This window comes from Orcinus orca, chromosome 8 (assembly GCF_937001465.1).
Source record: "Orcinus orca chromosome 8, mOrcOrc1.1, whole genome shotgun sequence".
Taxonomy (NCBI): Eukaryota; Metazoa; Chordata; class Mammalia; order Artiodactyla; family Delphinidae; genus Orcinus; species Orcinus orca.
Window position 1 is genome coordinate 47,159,137 of NC_064566.1, and position 24,089 is coordinate 47,183,225.

At 57.9% G+C, this 24,089-nt stretch overlaps 1 protein-coding gene across 6 annotated transcripts in view; it reads right to left on the bottom strand.

Moving 5' to 3' along the window:
- The window catches only part of TUB (TUB bipartite transcription factor), an 89,181-nt gene that overhangs the window by 4,610 nt on the left and 60,482 nt on the right, over window positions 1–24,089 (bottom strand). Inside the window, exons 1-11 of one of the 6 annotated variants that reach the window (XM_004279223.4) lie at window positions 19,596–19,887; window positions 10,575–10,626; window positions 9,942–10,104; window positions 6,746–6,889; window positions 5,407–5,574; window positions 4,362–4,483; window positions 3,723–3,920; window positions 3,337–3,449; window positions 2,441–2,555; window positions 826–924; window positions 430–601 (exon numbers count right to left, since the gene is read on the bottom strand). In XM_004279223.4, coding sequence (XP_004279271.1) covers window positions 430–601; window positions 826–924; window positions 2,441–2,555; window positions 3,337–3,449; window positions 3,723–3,920; window positions 4,362–4,483; window positions 5,407–5,574; window positions 6,746–6,889; window positions 9,942–10,104; window positions 10,575–10,626; window positions 19,596–19,633 — 1,384 coding nt within the window. In that variant the 5' untranslated portion in view covers window positions 19,634–19,887. Of the gene's footprint in view, window positions 1–429; window positions 602–825; window positions 925–2,440; window positions 2,556–3,336; window positions 3,450–3,722; window positions 3,921–4,361; window positions 4,484–5,406; window positions 5,575–6,745; window positions 6,890–9,941; window positions 10,105–10,574; window positions 10,627–19,595; window positions 19,888–24,089 lie in introns of those variants that run through there. The other 5 variants (XM_049713978.1, XM_033404572.2, XM_033404573.2 and 2 more) reach the window with 5 other exon arrangements.

A 24,089-nucleotide genomic window follows, 5' to 3' on the forward strand; every position in this document is an offset into this window, starting at 1 on the left:
GATGGCGGAGATGGGGAAGGACAGACACCCAAATCACAAGAGGGAAGAGAAAGCGAGAAGCAGAGAAGCCAAGAGAATCCCAGAGGTAAAACACAGACCAATTGGGAGAAGTGGCAGGAGAGATGGAACAGGTGGCAGAGGAGAAAGATGCATACAAACACCAGGAGACAGGGAAGAAGAGAGGAAGTCCATTCAAAGGGTGTTCCCACGCCTGAGACTCTGCTGAGTGCACAGAATCTCGGGTCAGGGCTCCAGAGAAGGTTCCTCCAGGGCCTCCCAGTCATTATGGTTAGAAAGTTCTTTACACCTAATCTAAGCCGTATAATCCATGTCCTCTGACCTCTACGGGCAGGGCTAGGTGAGCTGAACCCTGAGCTAAGGGCCCCGGGTACCATGTGGACAGTAACAAGTCAGGGCAGAAACACTCACGGTCATTGCCGTGGATGATCTGGAAGTTCTTCACGGAGGCCTGCGTGACGCGCCCGTGGAAGTTGAGTACGTAGGACTGCGTGTCGTCATTCCAGACAGGCGTCTTGTTCTGCAGCTCAATGATAGTCTCCGTGTTCTTATTTTGCCAGCGTGATAGCAGCGTCTCATGCTCCTGGGAGGGCAGCCTCAGCTGAGCCAGGCCCAGGCCTTGGCACCATGACCCCCCCCAAAGAGGGATCTGCCCCAGGGGTGGGAGTCCTTAGATTTCCCTAGACCTCCAGGGCTTCTCACACTGTGTCTCCTCCACACATACACACCAGCTGGAGTTCTGCCCTTAGACGCTCATGCAGACGCTGGGATAATGGGGAAGGCGGGTGGGATGGGGTAGAGACTCACGTTGCGGGGCCGGATACAGACTCTCTCGTGAACCATGGTCATGCCTGGGACAATCACACTCATCTTCCGCGGCCCCTTGAAACCTAAAACATTTGTTTCCTAGGAAATAGCGACAGAGAACTCAACACTGGCCCTGTGAGGACTCAACTTACCTACTGGAGAGACTGGGGGGAGGGAATAAAGTTGAGCTGAGCTAGCTTCCACCACTCACATGTCTAACAGGCATCTCTAAACTTACCATGTCCGGAAGTGCGCTCCTGAATCTCCACTCTGCCCAAATGAGCTGCTCTTACAGTCCTCCTCGCTCCCCTTAAGAGCATCTCAATTCTTCCATCTGCTCAAACTACTTGGAGTCATACTTGACTCCCCCCTCTCCCTCACACCCCACTTCTAATCCATCAGCAAATGCTGTCGGCTCTCCCTTCAAATTATATTCAGAGTTCAACCACTTTTCACCACCACCACCCCTCACACCAAGATCACAGTACTGGCCTTTAGCTGGAATCCTTGTTTCCTCACCACCCCCCCGCCCTCCTCCCCGTCATCTGTTCTCCACACAGCGGTGAGTGGTCTTGGTCAGTCAGATCATTTTCCTCTTCAGTTCAGAGTAAAAGCTGACGGTCCTCCCTCGACCTGCGAGGCCTCACGTCATACGGCCCCATTACCCCCTCTCTTCACCACTCCCCTGCATTCTCTGACCTCCTTGCTATTCCCGCTGCATGCCAGGCATCCAGGATTTTGGCACTCGCTGTGTTCTCCCCGACACCTGCACAGCTGGCTCTCACTTCCTTCTGGCCTTTACCTAAGCACTACCTTGGTGGGGCCCTCCCTGCCATCCTTCCTAAAAGGACATTCATAGGCCTCTTCCCTGCTTTATTTTTTCCTTCTTACCATTTATCAGAACATATTTATTTTGCTTATATGACTGTCTTATAGCTTATCTCCCCACTAAGGGTTCACATCCCATAAGGGTCTGTATTTGTCTCTCTCTTCACTACTATCTCTTCAGAGCCTCCAATAGCACCTGGGGCTCAGTATCTGAAGAGTCAGACTGCCTCCCCAAAGCCGACCAGCAGGTGGCACCACTGGATCATACAAAACAGCTATGCATTCCCAGGCTGATGGTACCAGGTCCTCATTCTGAAATGAGATGGAGAAACCCTTTGTGTTTATATTCATTCCAGTTTGGTCATCTGTGAGCTGTGTGACATTGGCAAGTGACTCAACCTCTGATCCTAGGTTTCCTCATCTATACAATCAAGAAGATAGGATGGAGCTCTTAGGTTGAATATTCAATGAGATGATAATGCAAAGGGCCTTACAGTCCATTCAGGACCTGAACACGGGAGGGAGGACTGGAAGCTTGCACCAACAGGAACCCAGGCCTTCTGCCTCCTCCTTTCCAGGAGGCATCCAGGCTGGGCTTCAGAGAGCCAGGCCTAGTCCCCAGAACTCGCCAAGCAGATGGCCAGCTGTGTCCTGTCCCAGGCAGGGGCCACTCCACTGCGCCTCCGTGTCTGCCCGTAAAGGTAGATGGGATAGGCCACAGACAGGTAGCAAGTCCTGAGTGTCACGTCTAACTTGGAGACCAGAGACCCGGGAGCCCACGACTCACGTAGCATACAGCAGCCAGCTCCTGACGTAAGGTTCCACTTTCCAAAGGAGATGATGCCTTCTGAGGGTTGACTCCATTGTCATAAACGGTGAACTTTGTGCCCATGAGGTTGGACCTGAAGGACAGGCACGATCAGCATAGGGTCATGCACCCTGCGCACGGAGTCCCCGCCTCTGGAGGCGCTTCTTGGACAGAAGGCCTCAACTTGCTCTGAGTTTAATCAAAGAGCATCTCGGTTCAGTTCAGGGAAATCTGAGTTCCACAGAAAGTCTCCCTGGAGGAACAGGAGTGGCTCCCCACACGGGAGGTAAGCCACCAGAGTAGCATCTGACAAGACTGCAGAGGGGACTCAGCGCCCCAAGGAGGGTGGAGATGTTCTACTACTCTGTCCCATTCAGCCTGTGAGCTTTGGTCCAGCCCCATCTCCAGCTTTAGCTCCTGACTGCTAAGCTTGACTTATGCTCCCAAACCGGGCACTCTTCCTCAGCACACCTTCCCTCACCTGAGGCCTAGCTCAGAGCCTTTCCCCCACCCTAAGGCTGCTTTCTCTTCCCTCAAGGGCCCACTCTCAGCCATGCCCCTTGGCACTGACCGTGGGGCTAAGGCGGCTCTTCCACAGTGGCCTACGTCATCACTGACGTCCTAGGGTTTGATCCAACCCTCTTTGCGGGCCTGCATCCCCTCTGCCTAGGAGCAGCTTAGGGTAGGGCATGTAAGGCCCATCTTCAGATCGGCTCTAGGCTGGCACAGACCGGGCCTATGGTTGATCTGATAGAAACGACTTTGGGGGAGGATCGACCCCTGGCCTGGATCTCCCTCGGGGACAGGAGATGTCCTCTACAGAGCCTGCCCCTGCCTGCCCCACCCCTGCCGGCCTCCTGGGGGAGTGCTCGTACCGCAGTTTCCCGATGTAGCTGTCCCCTCCTCGAGACAAGTCTGTTGGGTCCACAGAGATGAGGTAATTGGAAGTTTTACTCTTCTTTCTCTTCCTTCCCGCCAGGAGGAACACCTTGGGAGTGGAGCAGGGTCATGTTCCAGGCCCGGCCTCCGGTCCACACACAATCACGGGTGCCACTCACACACCTGCACTCACGAGTGACTCCCTTGCTTCAGCTCTGGAACATACGTGTGTGCACACACACACACACTGACCAGGCATGGAGGCTTCTGTCTCTTTGGGGGAACTGGCAGGTCAGTGCTGGAGCTGAGGCTTCCAGTCCCATTCCAGCCCCCAGGACTTCAAGCCCACAGGGTGAAAACTGTGTGTCCAAGCCAACCTCACCTTCTTCCCATCCTCACGGTCCAGGTGCAGAAAGTAGGTGGGGTACATGCCCCGGTCCATGCCCTTCTTGTCCCGTGTGATGCGGCACTTGATGGTGATCCCCTGTGGGGCCGGCCTCAGGACGAACTCCTCAAGATCCTGGACCTCAACATCCACCGACGGCTCTGGGGCTGGGGGGCTGGGGGCTGAGGCTGCCTCCTACGGAGGAGAGAGGAGAAGCCTGAGCCCCAGGGACCCTGAACAGCTGAAACTGGTGGTCTGGTATCCAAAGCTGCCCCCAACGTGGTAATGGTGGGAGACAGGGCAGGACCCCTGGGATGTGGACCCAGCTATCCTGGCCCTGGGACCAGCAGCTGGCTTCCTAGCCCTTCCCTCACCTCAGCAGCCCTGGGGGTGGGGAAGGAGGAAATGGGCAGGTTCTCAGGGGCCATCCTGTCCAACTCCAGCTCCCCCCAGCCCCCAGCCCGGCTGAAGAGACTGGGAGGACAGAAGAGCCCAGGCCGGAGAAGCTCCTGATAGGCACCTGGGCCCAGCCCCTGGCCCAGAAAAGCCAGCTCCCCGTCACTTCACACTCATTCCCCTCCCAGCTGGGTGACACTGCCATCTGCCCCTCTGCTGAGCAGGAAGCTCCGTACTCACCCTGATGGACTTCCTGCTCGTCGCAGAGCTGGGGCGGGTGTTGCTGTTCAGCTGGGAGGAGCTGGAGCTGTTCTCGTCCTCATCCTCCTCCTCCTCTTCGAAGCTCATGCTGCTGGAGACGCCTGGGCCACAGAGGAGCGGGAAGGGACGAGCGGTCACACAGGCACGCCCGGTCACCGGTTCCCAGGCTCTGAGTCACCCACACGTGCAGAGCTGCATGTACACATGTGCATCCACACACTCCCACACACAACCAGATGCACACAAGGACGCTTTCTCTCTGGTGCGTACGAGAGCTGGGGCTGGTCGCTATCCCCAGGTGCAGCCCCCCTCCCAGCTTCGGCCATCAGACCCTCCCTCTCTAGCGGTCAGGGTGCCCTGTCTCCGTGTAGCAAGTCCTGAGTTGAGCTGACCCCGCACTGGGAGCCTCCACTTCTGGCCTCAGGCCTACAGAGGCCTTGGCTAGCACAGGCCGTGAAATCTCGGGAAAGGCCCGACTCCTTACTCAGCCTGATGCGTGGGGCCCACCAACTCCTCTCCAAAGCCTGCCTGGGCCCCCTGGCTACGTGCTTATCCACACCTGGGATGCCATCTCCAGCCCTCTCTCCAGGAAGCTGTCCCGTGGTCGGGAAACGATGTGGGCAGCAGGTTTCCTGGGAGGATCTGCCTTGCCTCTCAGCCTCCTGGCCCCGCTCCCCCTAGCTCAGCAGACAGGGGGCACGTTTGGCAAGCAGGAGCTTTTTCAAAGGAACCAAAGGGAAAGGAAACCTGTCCCCAAACCTGGGCCTCCCTGGGGGCAGATGGGGATGGGGAGAGACAGGGCTGGGCTGCGAGCTGGTTGGTTATCTTAGTTCACACTTCCCTTAACTCAGCCTTATCAGGGGCCCCTCCCTGCCCAAGTTTCTCATTGCTCTCCAAGTGTGCCCCACACCAGGGCCTGGGAGCGGCTGGAACAGACACAGGAGAGTCATGCTCCCCAAGAAGGGTGCATCTGAGAACCTGGGGCTGGGCTTGGGGGGCATCACTGGACCCCCACGGGGCTCACCCTTCCTCTGCATCGTGGCACGGACGTCCTGCCCACTGGGCCGTGTGCCCCCACCAGCGGCTGTCTCCCCCTCGTCCCGGGCGTGGTCTGACTGGCCCACAGTCAGGATCCGCATGGGGCCTCGGGCCTCAGACCTGTCTTCTGCCAGTGCTGCTGGCCCGCTGGTGCCTGCAGGCCACGGACACTCCTGAGTCCCATCCAGGGGTGGGGAGGGCGGGGGGAGAGCCTGGATTCTCAGATGTCCAGGAAGAGGGTGAGGGAAGAATGGGGGGACCCTCTGAAAACTTCATTGGCAAAACCGAGTTTTTAAAAAGGAATGACAGCTGTCTGTCAGCCGAGTTTTTAAAAAGGAATGACAACTGTCTGTCAGCCTCTTAACGATCAGTGAGCTAGGAAGGGGCATGGGCTCCGTTTCTTCTGCCGTTCCCCCACATCTGTGGCCGAGGGTAGGACTGAGATGCTCACATCCCAGGCAGACAGCAGACAGCTCCAAAACCAACTGCACGGTGGAAAGGACGAGAGGGAGAACGAGGCCGGATCCGACACGGCAAGGCCACCACTCGGCACAGACGCGGCCAGCTCCACGTCGTCCAAGCTGATCTCTCTCCCTCACACACGCAGACTCACACACGTCGTAAAAACACACAGGCCCCTCAAAAAAGCCAGGTCGGCATACACTTGCTTTCCCGAATGGAGGGGCTCCCCTCCCCCGTCAACCTTCCTGCCCAAGTTGCCACAGCTTCAGGCAGAAGCAAGGCTCTACCCAGAATGCTGCGGTCAGCTCCACAAGCCCACAGACCCCAACGCACCACTGTCCAGCCACGACCCAGAGGCCCGAAGCCACTCCGTGTAAAGGCCTGAGGAGACAGGGTGTCTAGCCAGCAGACAGGGCTCGGGGCAGGGGCCCCGTAACCGTCCTTGCTCTCCAGGGATCTTCTCTGGAGAGGCAGGAGCAGAGGGCACAGACTGGTCTGTGGGGCCCAGAGGGTGGAACTGGGAGTAGGGAAGAGTCGAGGAAGCTGCCCAAGGTGGGGACGGGCTGCCGGGAGGCAGTGAGCCCCCCGGAGGGCGTGTCCCGGTCAGGGCGGAGGTAGAGGCGCTCAGGCCCCCCGGGTGGGGAGCTGGACGTCACGTCCCGGCAGCCCGCGAGGCCAGCCCGGTGCCGCAGGAGCGAGGAGGCCTGCGAGCCAGCTGGGACGCGGGGCCCGGAGCGCCACGCAGGGCCCTCGCCAAGGCCTCCCACCCGGTCCCGCACCCCGAAGTCTGGAGGATAAGCCTCCCGCCAACCCCGCAGAGGGGCTGGGCTTCCTGAGGACGCCGGCAGTGAGGGCAAGCCAACCTTTGTGCCTCCCCTTCTTCTCCTTCCCAGAGGCCGCGCCCTGGCCCCCCGCCGCGGCGGCTGCCTTGGTCCTCTTGGCTGAGGCTGGCGCTGTGGGGCGGGCAGCTCCCAGGGGCACACTGGCAAGCGAGTCGGCCTCCTGAACTGCTCAGGAGAGAGCGAGGGACAGAGCGAGAGAGAGAGAGCGCGAGAGAGCGCGAGAGACAGAGCGAGAGAGCGAGAGAGAGAGAGAGAGAGAGAGAGAGCGAGCGAGAGCGAGAGCGAGAGAGAGAGAGAGAGAGAGAGCGAGAGAGAGCGAGAGAGAGCGAGAGCGAGAGAGAGCGAGAGAGAGTGCGAGAGAGAGTGCGAGAGAGAGAGAGAGAGAGAGAGAGAGAGAGAGAGAGAGAGACAGACAGAGAGACAGAGAGAGACACGGGCGCAAGGTGAGGCCAGAGCTCCAGCACAACACTTCCCAGTTCCCCCACCACTGGCCAAGCCCCGCCAGGGCCTCCACATGCCGTCTCTGCCAGGCAGGCCAAGCGGGAAGGAGGCGGCACCACCCCAGCCCCCGCGGGGTGCTAAGTCAACAGCCTGGCCCGCACCACGGCCAACCCAGAAGCAGAGCAGTCTGGGAGGGGGTGGGAGAGCGTCTGGGAGAATGTGGGCCATCGAAATGGTGGGTGAAAGACAGAAAAGCTGCAGCCCCTGGGAGAGACCACAGCGAGGGCCAGCACCCCAGGGAGCTGCACTGGCCGTATGGGATGAGCCCCTGAGGCAGGACAGTAAGGGACAGGAGCCGCACGCCAACAGAGAGGTCTCGGAAGGGCCACTGCTGGGCGTCTCCACGCTCTCCACACTTCAGAACCCCAATCTGCTCAGGGTCCTTGGGTGGTTTCCTAGTGCTCACAAGATGACCACCGACATCCTTCTGCAAGTCTGGCCTTCCCCTTGGTCTAACTGCGCACTCCTCAGCTCCCGGGCACCCCAAGTCCCAGGCACACCAGGCTCTTCCGGTGCCTTGTACGTCCTGGACTCCCTTCCTGCCACGGGGCCTTGCTCTTGCGGTCTCACCGCCTGAACCGCCCTCATTGCTCCCGCCCACGCTCCCACCAACTCCCATTCATCCCGCAGATTCCAGCTCAGACATCATCTCCTCAGGGAAGCCCTTCTCTGGCCGCTAGCCTGGGAGCAGGCTCTCTGCCATTCACTCACTGGGCCCGGCTTCTTTCTGCAAAGCACACCTATAACAATCTACTTCATTCTCTCTCTCCTCCTAGACCTTAGGGTCCATAAGAGAACAGAGACCACATCCGTTTGTGCTCACCCTGGACCCGCAGCCTCTAATCCAGAGCCTGACACGAATAGACCCTCAATAAACATTTAAGCAATGGGTAAATATACAACATGAATGAGCATGGCCAGTAGGTCAGAAACTCATTACTGGGATAAACTGTCCGTTCTGATTTATGGCAAACTCCCTCATCTTCCTCTGAGAATGATCCCCTTGTATATAACACCAAGAGCCAGCAGAGGGCAGAGCAGGAGGCAGCAGAGGCTACAGGGGGCAGGGCGGGCGGGGCTCCTGGAAACCGGAATCCCACGTCAGCCAGCTGGGTGAGGGGCCTCCTCAGAGCTGGGGAAGCCGGGGCCGTGGAGAAGACCCAGCCCGGTCTGGAGTGGCAGCAGGGGACAGCATTCAGCTGAGTGGCTCTTGGAACACACCACGGCTGCTTCAACTTTCAAAGCCCTGAGACACAATTTTCCTCACTTTACAGGGCAGGAAACAGACCCAGAGAAGGTAAGTGACTCGCTCATGGGGACCAGCGAGCAGATGACAAGTGAGCAAGCTGTCTTCTGACTTGGGCCGTTCGCTCTGTCTCAGAGGGGCTGCAGTCTTTCTGCGGGGCTGGCCTCACCCGGCACACAGTCGGTGCTCAAGAAACACCTGCCAAAGTGACCGCACAGCTGTGACCTGCCAGACTCTCTCAAAGCCTCTAGACGTTGGCCCTGGCGCCAACTGGCAGGGCCCGAGGTCCCAGGAGCAGGCTCCCCTCCCACGGGCAGCCTCGGATGGCCAGGTGCCAGGCTCCACTGGATGCAGAACGGCGGGGGCCTTCTCTGCAAGGCACTTCCGCCACCCTTGCGCCGGCACCCACAGACGAAGCACGCGGAGAAGGCTGCCAGGTTAGGGTGGGGCCGGAGGCCAGTTCCATGTGGAGCAGAGCTGGGACTGCCTCCCAGAGACTGACCCTCCCCGGAAGGGCCTCTCAGGTGGAGCACAGACACGCCAGCTGTGGCCCGAGCTGCTGAACTGAAGCACACAGGGGCGTTACTGTGAAGGGGCCCCGAGGCGAGGCAACGACCAGTAAACTGAAGGGGCTGGAGGCAGCACGCCCTGAGGAAGCCGCAGAAGGAGGGTAACACCGTGGCTTCCTCCAGCTGCAAAAGCCAGATGCCTGCAACCTTCTTAGAGTCACTGGCTGATGGAGAAGCCCCCGTGGTTGCCGGCACCAGCAGGGGGCAGCGGGGACTGAGTCTGAGTCCTCCTTTCAGGCTCAGAGAGACCAACCCTCCGCTCAGCGCAGGGTCCGGAGCAGGAAGGAGGGTGCCGAGCACTGGGATGCAGTGGAGCCACCCGGTCCCCGGGCCCAGGATGAGCTGCCGCGAGTCCCCTGGCGAGAACCAGAGTGTACAAACACAGACGGGGGCTGCAGGCTGCTGGCTAGCACGGCTCCGTGCCCGCACCCGCAGGCCAGAAGCCAGGACACTGAGGGTGTGGGGAGGCCAGGGCGGGGAGGCCACAGGTGTCTGCCATAAGAGGCACTGGGCAGGCGGGAAGCTGAGATGGATTCCTCTCAGGAGGCAGCATGCTGGCGGGGAGCAGACTGTTCTGCTCCTGGGAGCTGTGTCCTGCTCTCAGGGAAATGTTTCAGATCAGAAACCTGGACTTTTGAACTCCAGGGTCCATAAAGCTGGAGCTTCTGGCCCCGGCACCGGACTCAGCAGCCCAAGGCTCCAGGTCCCAGCCTCCCTCCGCCTGCCCCACTCAGCTGCCCACCTGGGCCGGGAGTCATACTCGGCCTGGGCACCCCTGACAGGATGAGCCCCCCGCCTACTCAGGGCAGCAGGAAGTCCCGGACGGGCTCCCCAAAGCAGTGCTGGGATCTAAAGCTGCAGCGCAGGGGCCTCCCCAGGCTGTCCCAAGGGTGGGATTTACCTTGGTAGCTGGCACTGCCGCTGCTGCTGAGGTAGGACTCCACCAGGGGGGCCTGCTCCTCCGACTGCCGGGCCCGCCGGCTCCGGGGCCGCCCGTCGGCATTGGCCTGCACCATCAGGGGCTCCTGGCGCTTCTTCTTTTGCTTCTGCTCCAGCAGGGCCCGCTACAGAGGCAGCGGACAAGCACAGGGGTCGGCGGGCCCTGAGAGGGCAGACCGCCTCGCCCAAGGGAAGGTGCCCAGCCTGGGACCGGAGAGGACCTGCTCGCTCGGCTCGGTTCCAGAGGTCACAGTGCGGTCCACAGCCCACCCTGGCCTCATGTCCTTGGTGCCCCAAGACGTGGGGTCCAGCGGAAGCTGGCAAGTGTCAGCCCAGGCAGCTGCCCTGGCAGGATCACGGCACAGACGTCCAACTGCAGTCACCCAAGCTGCCCGCCGGCAGAAGCCCCAGATGCCGGGGCAGTGCTAATGCCGAGCTGGTAAAGGAGAGAGCTTGCCTCTCTTCTCCTGGGAGGGGCCCCTCTCCCCACCAGACAGGATCACCCCAGGAAGGAGGACAGCCCTCCCCCCGGCCCAGACTCTGGCCGGGATAGCCAGCGCTGACCACCCTTCCGCCCGGCTCCAGCCTCACTCACCTGCCGATCGAGCTTCTGCTGCCGCAGGTTGCTGCCCTCATCATCTAAGACACTGCGGACGGACGGAGAGACGAGTATTCAGGGCCTGCCCACAAGGAGCCAGGACAGCCCAGAGGCCAGCCCCAGCCATGTCTGCTCTCTTTAAACCCCTCCCGTCATGGCTGCTGGGCATGGGAGGGGGAGGAAGGGTGAAGCTACTATCTGGGAACCAGCTTGAGACATGAAGCCATGAGCCATCTTTCTGCCACTTTGGGGACTTATCTCCTGCTGGGATGCCTGCTCCCCAAGGACTTCCCAGTCCGCCCTGCCCCAGTAAATACAGAGGAGACATTCCCCTTGGGTCCATGAGAAGGGCCAGGCCTGACTGAGATCCAGAGGCATCAGGCACAAGCCAGGCCCGAGGCTGGGCTTCAGACCCAAGGGCCTGTCCCTCCAGCTCCATCTTTCCGTCCTTTCTGGTGGAGGTTGGGTCTTCTGAAGCAGACTCTCTCCCCACCCGTTTAAGGCAAACTCCTGGCTCTCCAGGTGGTAAAGTGGAAATGCTGACACTGCCCACCCCCCCACCCCCCCACTTAAAGAGGACTGAAGGTCCCCTCATTTGGGAGAGTGAAACTATGACACCAACCAGTCCCTCGGGAAATGGCTAGGGCTAGGTGCAGATGTGCGCAGGGCAGACACAGCACAACAACGCACAGCCCGTCAACCGGCCACCAGGCCCTTTCCCTGGCCACAGACACAGCGTGGGCGGCTGCAGGGCATCAAATCCTTGAGTCCCTACCTACGGTGTTGGGACGGGCAGCATCATCTCGCACAGACCAGCTCTGCTGCCAAGTGAGGCAGAGCACAAGTAGGGATCCCCAACCACTTAACTTTGTTTCTAGTCTAAGACACATGCATGAGACCTAGGCCCAAACCTATAAAGCCAAGGTCAGGACAGCTGCGTGGGGTGGGGTTGGAGCCTGAGGATCTGAGCTCTGGGAACTCCAGGCTGCCCTGGCCCAGTTATTCCAGAGCCTGACCCTGAATCAGACCTTGTGGGGATGCCTGCACAGGTATGTCCAAGTGTGTTGGGTTTGTGTGTGAGGCTGCAGGAATATCTCATGCGTGTGCACTGGGAGATGTCCAAATGTGTGAGGGCATCTACATGTGTAAGCACATACCTGAACATAAATGCATGCAGACACCCGTTTAAGAGGTGGGTGTGCTTGTGTGTAGCTGAGTACAGTACACACGTAAGGGGGAAAGATGAGGTCACATCACCCTGAAGACAAGGTGAAGCATTTCCACCTACTTCTGACAGCAGTAGCCCTTTCCAACTGGAACAATCGACCTGAAACATCGTCTCAGCTCAGGCAAACTACTTGTGCTGCGGAAGCCAGCCAAAGGGTGGCAGCAAGTCCATGGATTGCAGACAGCCCACCACCCACCTCTGGCTTCACCTCCCTGGCCACAACCTGTGAAGACTGCATATTTTGAACTAGCAGCTGTCCGACCTACTTGCCATCAGGGAAGGACTTTCCTGATGCCCATGGGCTGCTCTACACGCAAGAGGAGCCCCAGCTGTGATCTGGGGCCCTGCACAGAACAGCCTCATTCACCAAACCCTCAGCTGCCAGAGCACAGGAGAACACACTACTCAACAGACACGCTTCTAGTCAAGGCCTCAGTCTACCTAAAGTAGCCCCCCTGCCTAAGAGCGCACAGCTGCACATGGCCTCCCTGAGGGCAATGCCAGGCCCAGAGGACAGGAATAGCTCTGAAAAACCCCAGCTGGCTGGGGTGGTGAGTATCCCATCACAGAAGGCCGCACTACAGGCTGGAGGGGGGCACCAGGGTGAGCAGGGTGCCTGGGAGCCCTGTCAGGTAGCCTCTGGGACCTGAGGCTGACTAGAGAACGCAAGGGCGAAACGTCTTCAAAGGGTGAGTGTGCAACACCACTGTCCGCTGTGGTCTGTGGCTTCCAGGATATGGGTGACAACTACAGTCTGGCTCTGTGTGCCACCTGGCCGAGAGGAGCAACGGGGCCTGAAATCCAACTGCGCCCTGCTTGCCTAGCTCTGTGCCTGGCCCACACAGGGAGGCCTGCCAGCTCAGGCCTGTCCTGGTGGTTGGGCCACAGGAGGCCATGTCACCCCCCACAAGGCAGTGCTGGCTCCTCCCCTTCCTGCCAGCAGGAGAGGCCATTCCCTGGCTCACCGGGATGACGCGAGCCACTGCGCTCTCACAGGACAGGCCCGGGGGCAGTCCCCTGGGTCGTCCCCAGCCCTGGGCTTGGCTGAGCAGGACACAGACGATTATTCCCACGGTGCTGACACCATGAAAGGCGCTGACCCCTAACATGGAGGGGCGACATCCCGCTGAGAGGTAAGCTCGCGTTAGCAATGCCACCTCCAAACTGCCGGTCACGGTGGCTGCTCGACTCAGCCATGAGGGGAGGACGTCTTCCTACCACAGGCCACTGTCCCACTCCCATGGAGTTTCCACGCAGTTCCACGAAAGCATCACTTCCTCTTCCTCTGTCCCCACCCCATTCCCTGACGGGGGAGAATGACAAAGAGCCTTTGGCTTTAGTAACACTGGTCAGCAGGTACGGTTATAGGTAGGATGGACTTAGTCACTGGCCTTCAAAGAAAGACGGATGAACACAAAGGTGAGGCTTCTGAAGAGATTCCAAAAACTCAAGACACCCCAGAAGCTCCTGGAGAGCCACCCACCTCCTCTTCCCTCACCACCAGGCGCGCTGCAGGAGTGGACGATGCAAGGCTGGGAGAAGCCACACGTGCTCGGTGAATAAGGACACGCCTGGCTGAGCAAGACCCATCCAGGAGGGCCGGCGATCCAGCCGAATGAGGAGGCTCCGAGAGCGGGCAGCGCCACGCGCAGGACAGCAGGCTCCTACAGCACGGCGTTTCCAGGAGAGCCGCAGAGGCACCAGGTGGACCACATCACCCAGCAGAGGCAAGCCTGTACCGGGTGGTGTTTCTGCCTGACAACAACGTATCCGGAGCACACTACATCTGTCCCTGGTGAAGGACAAAGACTCCCCTGCACACAGCTGAACAATGACAATAATGACGGCGTCTCCAGGGACAGCAGAACGGAAGCTCCTCTCTCCTCCGCAGCAGGCCCAGGCCCCCTCCCCTCCCTGTCCACCAGATGTCCCTGCCTTCCCATCTCCTGTGACGGAATCTCTCCTAGGCATCTTCCTTCCTCAGGACACACCCAGGCCTGCCTCTTTCTGACGGCACTGTTCTACAGCACTAAACGATAACCCTGAGAGCAGACGGTAATGGCTTTTTAATGACTCAGGCTCCTATAATGGAACCACTGCCCAGCCCAGGCTGCCAGCTGCAGCCCCGCCAGGAGACTCAGACAGGAGACAGGGCACTGACGGATGGGTCTTCCAGCTGACCCTGGCGGCTCCTTCACGACGGTCACCTCTTGCTGAGGGGCGGACCAGGGAGGCCCAGGGAAACACCGGTCACTGGCTCATGAAGGCCAGAGAAACCTGGTCTGCTGTGTCCACCCGTCCATTTGCTCTGCCCAAGGCCAACCAAGTGGCCCCCTCACCTCCCAGGAGACAGCCCCTCCACATCCCCTTGCTTCTTCTGAGGCGCCAGACAGGTATCCGAAGAGTGAACCGTGTGTGACAACAGAAGAGTCAGGGACATTTCCCCCACGGCTGGAACAGCCACACTTGGCCAACACAGTTAGGAAGCGGGTGCCCCCTCTCTTAGACCCCACCTCCATGCTGCAGCTCATCCACCAGAGCTGACCAGAGGCCTGGCGGCCAGGCCAACCTCAGGCCAGGCCAACTCTCCACGCCCATTCCCCGCCCTCTGCCCTCCTTCCTTCCCCTCAGTCACAGTGGAACCTGCCCCTGCTGGATTCAGGCAATCAGGGAAGTGGGCTGTCAGGGGAGGAAAGACCACCCAATGTGCCTGGCTGCAAACTCTGTGGTGCATGCCAGACCCCACCCGCCCACCCAGCATGTCTAGATCTGTGGCTTCTGCTGCCGAGTGGCTAACTGGAACATTGCGGGAAAGACACACGGTGGGGCAGCTCCAGAAGGGAGAGGACCACGCTGCTCGCAAGAGTTCCAGCCTCACAAGATGAGGCGTCTCCATTCCAGCCACTGGCTCCCAAACTCACCAGGTGAATCCAAACTGCTGGGGGCACTCAGCCTCACCTGATAATTCAGACCTGCTGGGGAAGATGCCCCACAATGAATCCTCCACCTTACACTTCCTTTTTTAAAGCAAGTGACTCAGGTGATTCTACTGCTCAGCCATGCAAACAGAGACCAGGAGCCAGAGCTGGGGATCTCTAAAGAACAAAAAAGAAACTGAGGAGCTGCCCTAAGGCTGGAAGCATGCAAACACAGCCTTCTGTTCAGATGGGGGAAGAAATTACAGTGTGCAGATCAGTGTGGCCCCAGGTAAGACCGTGTGGAAGGGGTCGACTGAACAGCTAGAAGGGACGTTACCGTTAGGGTCAGGCCAAGTGTGCAAGTCAGGGCACACGTCCACGGACCTATCAGAAAAGACAGGAGGACAGTACAGCCAGGCTTCCGCGTGGAGCTGGAGGGACCGGCAGCAATACCATGCGGGGGAGACAAAGCCACGTAAGCGGTGTGCCAGGCCAGTCAGACGGACAAAGGTTCTGGCAACAGTGCGTCATGCCATCATCAAAGGAGGTTTCTAGCATCATGCTTCTCTTGGTTAACGAGTTTATCGATGACCTGACACAAGGCAGCCCTCTCAGCAGACTTACAGGTGACACAAAGTAGAAGAGATACTAACTGTTCACTAAGAGAGTAGGAACTCAGAAGACCCTGGAAACCTAACAGGAAGTGGCCAAGCCTTACAGGTGGGCCCCCAAACCCAGGTCTTCCCACGCAGGCACAATGGAGGAGACAGGGCTTGACAAGCAGCCCGATGAAAGACTTTGCGGTTTTGTTTACAGAGGCCTTGAGGTGACTGATCAGTATCAAAGCCATCCCACGGGGGTACCGAGGCCTGGAGGACAGCGACAGGAGCAGGGGTCCAGAGAGAGGGAGTAAAAGCCTCACTCTGCTCGGTGCTGGACAGCTGGACAGGCCACACCCAGGCCCCCGCCGGCAGCTCCAGGATCCGTGCTGGAGGAGGGCAGAGACCAATCTGAGGGCATCACAGGATCCCTGCTCCCTGAATCATCTGCCAACCTTGTGCGTCCTCCTTCCACCCCAGGCAGCAGCAGGAAGACTTCCCAAAGACGCTCAGGGTGGGAGAAGAGACAGACTCCCTGCGGAACTGGGAGCGGAGATTCTGCTCTTCCTTCCCGTTGCCAGAAGTGAAGCAGTGGGCCAGAGTCTGGGCACCTCTGAGGCTCCGCCCAGAGGGAGAACTGAGAGTCAGAGTCTTGTTTAATAAGTAGTCATTCCATTCCCCGGTAAGCAGAGTGAGAGGAGGGGGATCCAGGAGGATCTTAACGAGGACCAAGAGGAGGGGAAACCCAGAGACGGGCTTAGGCTCACCACCGCAAGGGAGGATTTTCTAACGTTCTCGTCCACCTGAATGGAGGTTGTTCGCACGGATGCTACACAGGGAGCATTCACACAGAGGACGGAACAGCCTGTGAGGGCCACTCCTGCCTGAGGTTCTCATTCTCTGACCTAGAGCTGTGCTTTTCCAGCAGCACTCAGAAAGCCCCATTGTGAGGGGAGAGTACTGCAGCCCTTAGGTGTGCTGAGAACACAGGTGTGGCACCAGGAAAGCCAGGAAGTCCTAAAATCCACCTGGGGATGCCACTTTGATTCAAAGTAGTGGGCATCACATCCATGCTGGGTCATGCCAGGCAAACAGGCTGCTCTCCAGATGCAGTTCCTGGTCTCCAGTTCACGGCCCAGTGAGGGAGAGAGCGGGCAACGGCCGTAGGACTGTGCAGACAGAGCACTGAGGACAGGGCTGGCCATCACTCCCACGCTCCAATACACCTGTGGGCAGCAGGCTTTCCTGACTCTCAGCGCTCCACCTACAACCCATAAAAAGTTGTAAAATCATGAAGCAGGGACAGTTAATGCTCCTCAAGAACACAGGTGAAGACAGAATGGCAGAAATAGAAATCAGCAGTAGTAACAATAGAAAAAAAGGCAAAAAGCTATTCCAACTGCTACACTTTATCAACTAAATGGCTCGCTTCTAAGTCAGAATGTGAGATTAATCTGTGATCATTATAAACTGAGTCACAATTACCCTTAAGATGATTATCACCAGCTGTCACTGCTTCAAAGAAAAGGAGCTGGGCCCAGGGGACGCAGGTGCAACCACCACAGAGAGAACAGAGCCCTCACCAGGAGAGCTAACGAGATATCAACCGACCTGTGGTCCCCAAGCCAAATGACACATTCCGGTCTGACATGAGGGAAACCCCACACAAAAACACGTGCACACGTACCCATCCCCCTCATCTGCAAGTGCACTGCCTTGCCGCTTTCCGTCCCACTTTTCTCTGTAATCAGGCAGGCATGTGGCTTTGACTGCAATCAGCAGCCCTGCTAGTGCAAAAGGCCATTTGCATCTCCTCTCAGCCGATCTCCCCATTCTGGAAGTCTACACCCAAGTCCAGCGCTTTCCCAGGCACAGTACAGGCTCAGAAAGGGCCCAGCAAGGCAGGAGAGAGTCTGGCAACTTCTGACTACAGCCCGTCCCCAGCTAGACACCTACCCTCCCTGCCACAGAGCAAGAAGGCAGGGTGGCAGAGCACTGGGACAGTGCCCAGGGCAGGGCCACAAGGGTGCCAAGCTGCTCCCTGGGGCTGGGCTTCGGGGCGGCAGGATTCTGTGCTCCAGATGGAGTGTGTGGGCTCAAGAAAGGAATGAGGGGATGGCATTGCTGGGCCTAGGCTGGGGCAAGTGCCAATTCACTCTCTGCAGGATGCCAGTGCCTGGGCACTCGCCGCCGGAGGACAGAGCCCTTTTCCAGAGACGACCCGGCCTCCCTAGGGCCCTCCTTCCCAGAGGCAGGCTTAAGCCTCCCCAGTTTGAGGCAGACTTTCTCTAAGACCTGTGTACTCACTCTACAAGTTGCTTTGGTCCTTGGCTCCTGGGAGAGGCTTCCTTGAACCACGATCCGGCCTGGCCCCCAGCTTGCCATGATCTAAACACGCCGTCATATCCCAGCCCCATGTGCTGCCCCTGTCCTCCCTGCCTCCTGAGTTAGTCTGTGGCCACCACCCAGCCATCAGCACCCCCGTTCAGGTACTTCCCCAGCACTAGAGGCCTCTGAGCCCACAGGCACTGTCCAGGCACCTCTGCTGGGTGATTAGAAAAGGTTAATGATACTCTTTGTGGCGGCACTGTCTTCTGGAAGGTCCTTAGCCCACATGTTGTCAAGAAGGCCAGGATGCTCCGGAAACGACTTGTGCCCCCAGCCGGGATGCCCTGTGCAGGGTGACAGCCCTCCTAAGTCAGCACAGCCCCGGTCCCCTGATGGGAGAATCTCCTGGTCTATGCGAGACTCTGAGGTGTGACTGTATACGTCTACCGGAAACCCTGGGTTGACCCGTGTGTGTGCACACATGTGTGTGTGTTGGTGGGAGGGGCACCCACAAATTCTAACTTGGGAAGCCCTGAAGCCCCCAAAGGTGCTGAGATTAGAGACAACAACAATTCTCAAGAGAAACTCTGAATCCCCAGGCCAGTGACAGGTGCTTCTTTGTAGAAGGATCTGCTTTTAACAAGCCTCAGGCAGTTTCAGCTGGTTTCCATTTTGGATGCTGTCCGGACAGACTCATAGAAGAGCTCTGTCAGAATTACTTTCTATCAGTGACTGGAATCAGTTCCCTTTGAGGGTAGGCTGTGATACAAGGCAGGTCTGGAGAGTCTGTGCCTACCAGCCACAAGCATGTGCATCTGGGCCAGCAAGAACATAGTGGACCTTAGCAGTGGGCACCCCTTTTACACACATGCCTCTCAGGGGAGGCCTGGAGATAGCCCCGTAGCCCATGGCAACCAAGGAGCCAATGGGTGGCCAAGGATCTGGTGCTGCCATGGCAATGAGCTCTTTTCCAGTGGTAATGAAGAGAATGGAGTAGAGTGGATGTAGAAAGGCCTGCACCTGTGCAAGCCCCAGGGACCCCTCCCCCACCCCGACCTCCACACAGGCAGGAAAGCCCAGCTGTCCTTGGGGCAGACCACAGCATCAGGGAACACAGGGTGGCCATGCTTCCCTGAGTGTGCCTGGGTTCCTAGGTGCTCTTGTGCACGTGAAGGCAGTTCTCATAGATTGTGAGTTGGTGTGTGTCCAGGTGTAAACCAGTTAGCAAGTGGATTTCTGACTCTCTGAAAGATATGAGTAGTCTTGTGTGGGGGTAGTGGGAGGCAGGTATTCCCCAAATATAGGATGTGTATGTGCACGGATAGGCAGGAGTACACCTGTGTGAGCCCGAGAATCTGTGTGTGTGTGTGTGTGTAGCAATACATGGTGCTTGTATATAAAAGCAGTCTGTGCTTTAGGTTCGGAATGACTGTCTCCAGGAATTCATGCCCTGAGTGTGTGAACCGACCAGCAGGAGAGTTTGGGTCCTGCAGATGTATGGGTGTGTGTACGCCGCTATACTGGCGTAAGACCGGTGTGCTAGGCCTAGGAGGGGGCTCAGCACCGTTCACTCCCTCCCCAGGCGGCCACATGGCACTGACTGCCCCAAGGCCCACACAGGCCCAGAGCACTGGCCTCTTCCAGCAACCCCGGCGGATAAGTGGGGGAGCGGAGCACGCTAGTTCAGTCCACTGGGGCCCCCAAAGTTGGGACAGGAAGGCCCAGAGCCTCCAACCCGCGCCCCCGGGGCTGGGCCAGATGAAGAGGGTACAGCTGCCCTGCGCCCCAGTCCAGTGTCCCCAGCCAGCCCTGCGCTCCGAGTTCGGGGTGGTGGGCACCTTGGCCCGGCACCCTCGACCCTGCCCCAAGCCCTCAGCGTTGGAGGGTGGTGGGCCAGGCCTGAGCCCCCGAGTCGAAGAGAAGGTGGGGGCCGGCGCCCGCGTACCTGTAGGGAATCCAGTCGGAATGCGGCTTGGAAGTCATGTCTCTCGGGGGCGGGGCGGCAGCTGCGGCTCCGGAGGCCGGGGCCAGCGGGGGCCGGCGCGGGGGCCCTGCTCAGCTCCCGGGCCGCCCAGGGCCGCATCCTCCCGGGCCGGAGCGCTGGGCTCCGCCGAGGCCCGCGCTGCACGCCAGGGCCCCGGCCGCGGGCTCGGCGAGCGACTGCCTGCGCGGCGCGATGGGCGAAGCGGCGGAGTGCGCGGGGCCGCCGCCGCCGCGGGCGGGCGGGCGGGCGGGCGGGCGTGCGCGCGCGTGGAGGCGGGAGAGGCCGTCCGCACCGCCCGGCGCCGCCAGAGGGGCTGGGTTCCGCGCCCAGCGCCCGAGCTCTGCTTGGTGGCAGCGGCGGCCCGCCCCCTCCTCCCTCGCCCCGCCCCCGGCGGAGACCCCACCCCCAGACCGGCTTAGGCGTCCCAAACGCCCCCATCCCCCTCACCGAAAGCCCGGGTCCCCAGGCTCCGCACACGTGACGGCGCCTGAGCCCACTTGGGTGAACAGGTGCTGTCACTGGGCGGGTCTCCGACCTCAAGCCTCAGTTTCTCCTTCTGTGGAACGGGGATAATTCTAACACCTGCCTACCTGACCTACCTATCTCACTAAGGGATGGGAAACCTATGCTCAAATGGAGGGGGAGGGGAGAAGTAGGGGGTGGGATCCAGTTGTATAGGAAGGGAATGATGCCAAAAAGGACCGAAAGAGGTCCTGGGGAACGTTCAGGTCCGAAGCTTGGAGGCTGAGCTTCCCCCCTCCATGCCGCCTCCAGTTCTCACATGCCGCCCGGGGGACCTTCTTTCTTTGGTTTTAGTAAAGGAGTTGTTTCCTCATTGCGGAGGAGTGCTTCCCCTCGAAGCAGTCAAGGCAAGGATACATTTACCGTCTATTGCATCCCCAGCCGTTGTAAATTTATGTTACTTAATCTCCACAGGAGCCTTGAGAGGCAAGTAGTTGTTCCTGTTTCCCGGAGAATAAAGCCTCAGGAAGGCTAAGGTGCCCAAGGACATAAAGCTTGGCCGCCATGGAGCTGAAAAGGAACCAGCGTCTCTGCCCTCCAAAGCCCTTTCTAAGGGCCACACTTAAATGGAGGCAAAAACCTCTCAACAAAGATAATCTTAAAGTCTCTGAGCACTGAGGAGGTCCTGGCTGTGACGAGCACCAACTTTAAAGCAAACTGTGGAATGTTGAGGTGAAGGATAGCAAGTCCACAGCAGGGCTGGCAGAAGCAGGGAGGAGAGACCAGGTGATCTTGGAGGGGTCTGCTGAGGGGCACCGTCTCCACACTGCAGGTGGGTGTCCTCCTGTGTACCCTGGATTCAGCAGTGCCATCCCCCAACCATGGCAGAAGAGTGTCCATGTGGGATCCTTTGACTGCCTGACTGGTGGGGAGAGAGTGTAAGGACAGCCAAATGGGCTGAGGGAGGGCCCCATCCTACTGCCCTGGGTCCACAGCCAGGACTCCCCACCCCAGGACTTTGCCAGCCTTGCAGCCTGACACATTTGCTATAAAAACAATAACCAGGACATTTGGAGCATTTGCTGAGCATCAGGTGCTAGCTATATACTGTAACTCGTAATCCTCAGAACCACCCTAGGAGGTAGGTGCTATCATCATACCCATTTTATAGCAGAAGAAACTAAGGCACAGAGAAGGCAAAGATCTTGCCCAAAGTCACACAGCTGGTCAATGGTGAAGCCAGGATTCACACACAGCCCTTGTCCTTAGCTTCCTCCTGCCTATCACAGTTCTTGCAGTGCACATGCATGCACGCACCCACACCCAGCCTCCCTCTTCAGGCTTCTGGAGTGGACAGGTCATATCCATCTCCAACTGGCACAGCACTGACGCTTGCCAAAGGCTGTGACCTCTGATTATTTATCAATCTCCAAGAGCTATCACTGTCAATGGGGACAGAGGGCAGACAAAAAAATTCACCCCAGAGCAGGGTGCAGGGGTCAAAAAGTAGGGCTGTTTCCTTGCCTGCTGGGATACTTGGTCTGGGCCTCCGTTTTCACCCCTGTTGGGCTCCCAGGAAGGGCAGCAGAAAGGGACTGGTCCCTGCCTTGGAGACCAAGGCAGCAGAGCAAATCACTACCTGAGGGCCTCTGTCTGTCAGGACCTATGGACAGAACCCTGCATGGAAGCAAGAGGTCCATCAGCAGACCATCAGCAGCTACCACTTCAGAGATGAGCTTACACGACTTCCTCTTCAAGAACCCAAGGCTGCTTTTCCCCTTTATTCCCAAATTATCTGACACCTTAAAGCAATCAGAATCAAGTTGGAAGGTCTCGGGAGCCTGGAGTAATTGAATCTATTAAATAGACACTTTAAGTTCTGTCCTAAGGGAGCAAAATCTGGAGTCAGAGTGAGGTGCAGAAATAAGACGGCTCTCCATGTCTCTTCCTGCCAAGGCCGTGTGTGCACGTGGGATATGGGGGAGCCAGTGGGGCTGTGTGCCATGTATGTGTGTGTGTGTGTGTGTGTGTGTGTGTGAGCGTGTGTAAGGTGTCCCTGCAGTCAGAATGGGTCTGCACAAGAACATTTGTTAGTTGGTATGTTGATGTATGTGCATGGGGAGAATCTAAGCATATGCTTCTGTGAGTTCTACAGGGATGTGTGAGTGTTCACACTCAACTCAGAACTGGTGGTGGGTTTTGCTGCTTAGATGACTTCCCTGGTTGACATCTTAAGCCTAGGCCCTTGGCTTCTACCAAAAAGCCACTCCAGAAAGCAATGTGAAGAATATTGTACTAAGCTGTGGTTAAAATACAGCTCTGCTGTACACTGACCCTTGAAGAAGTACCTAAGCTTTCTAAATTTAGCCCAGGAACAAGGTTACCTCTACTGAAACATAGCAAACCCACACGGCCTCCTCACCACCTGTCCAATTCCTCAAGGATGAGGTATTTGCTGTGAATTTAAATTCTCCTCGTTGCATCTTAGGCATTTTCAAACATAGTCATGGTTTGTGAGTGGAGTGAAAGAATGCATGGGAACAGAAACAACCCGAAGGAGACCCTCACATCTGCCATCCCAGCTGGAGAGGACCCAGTGCAAGCTCCCCTCAGCAAGGCTAGTTCATCCAAGGAAGAAGGTTAGCATTTTGGCACCGTGCTACTTCCATGTGGAGTCTTAAATGTTCTATTTCTGATTTAACTGTTTTATTGAGTGTGGGCCACCTCTCATCAATTTTGGAAGCAAAAGGATATAAATAATAAAAGAATATCTATTCAGATTGGGTACCAAGTCCCAAGGTGTCCCGCCTCCTAGCTTGGCATCGTACCCTTGCATTCTGAGGAAAGCAATGCAATCAACCAAACGGCAGCTCAACCCGACTGGGCTCAAGGGTCCATGCAGCACTTTGGCAGGCATCAGGCTCAACCCTGCTCTCAGGGAGCTTTCAGTTTGGCAGGAGAGACAGAAAGCACCAAGGTTCTGGAGTCACAATCCAGGTGTACAAAGTGTTGGGAGCAGCCAATTGTACTGAAGGAAGGGGAGTCAGGTTAGGACAAGCGTTTCCTGAGAATAAGAAAGGATGACAGTTGAATTGGACCTTGAAGGATGAGGAGGGTTTGTTTGTTTTTTTTTTTTTGGCCTCACTGCAAGGCATGCGGGATCTTAGTTCCCTGACCAGGGATCGAACCCACACCCCCCCCTGCAGTGGAAGTGCAGAGTCTTAACCACTGGACCGCCAGGGAAGTCCCGAGGAGAGTTTTGATAGACAGATGAGAAAGGAAGTCGGGGGGGAAGTTTAACAGTTCCTGAGATTCTACGGCTGGCCTGGGCTCTTTTACCAAACGGCATTCTGGACAAAGAGGATGACATGAACAAAGGCAGGGGATGTGAGAGTCTGTGACCAATGCACTTGAAAACCTAGTACAAATCACCTAATGTGGTGGCATGTAGGTGAGTGGTTCAGTATGACACAAGGGTCAGGTCACATGGTCCCCTGAGCACCCAGCTGGGGGGCTTGGATTTTATCCTGCAGCCAGTGGGGAACCACTAAAGGGTTTTAAGCCAAGGGTAACCTGTCCAGATGTACCTTTTAGAAAGAGAGAATTGGGAGCAAAATGGAGGATAAAGGGAGACAAGACCAGAGGTACTGAAAACTGTTAGATGGTGAATGGGAAAGTCCAGGGCAGAGATGAAACTCCCTACACCAGAGCCCAGTGCCTTGCAAAGCTGTTGGGCAGATGTCATGGCAAGATGGTGGCTCATACGTGCACAGCCAGAGAGTGCCCTCTGAAATTCCCCTTCAAACTGCAGAATATACAAAGACCACTGCCCCATCACACATGATTAAAGTGAGATAAATAGGGGCTTCCCTGGTGGTGCAGTGGTTGAGAGTCCGCCTGCCAATGCAGGGGACACGGGTTCGTGCCCCGGTCCGGGAAGATCCCACATGCCGCGGAGCGGCTGGGCCCGTGAGCCACGGCCCCTGAGCCTGC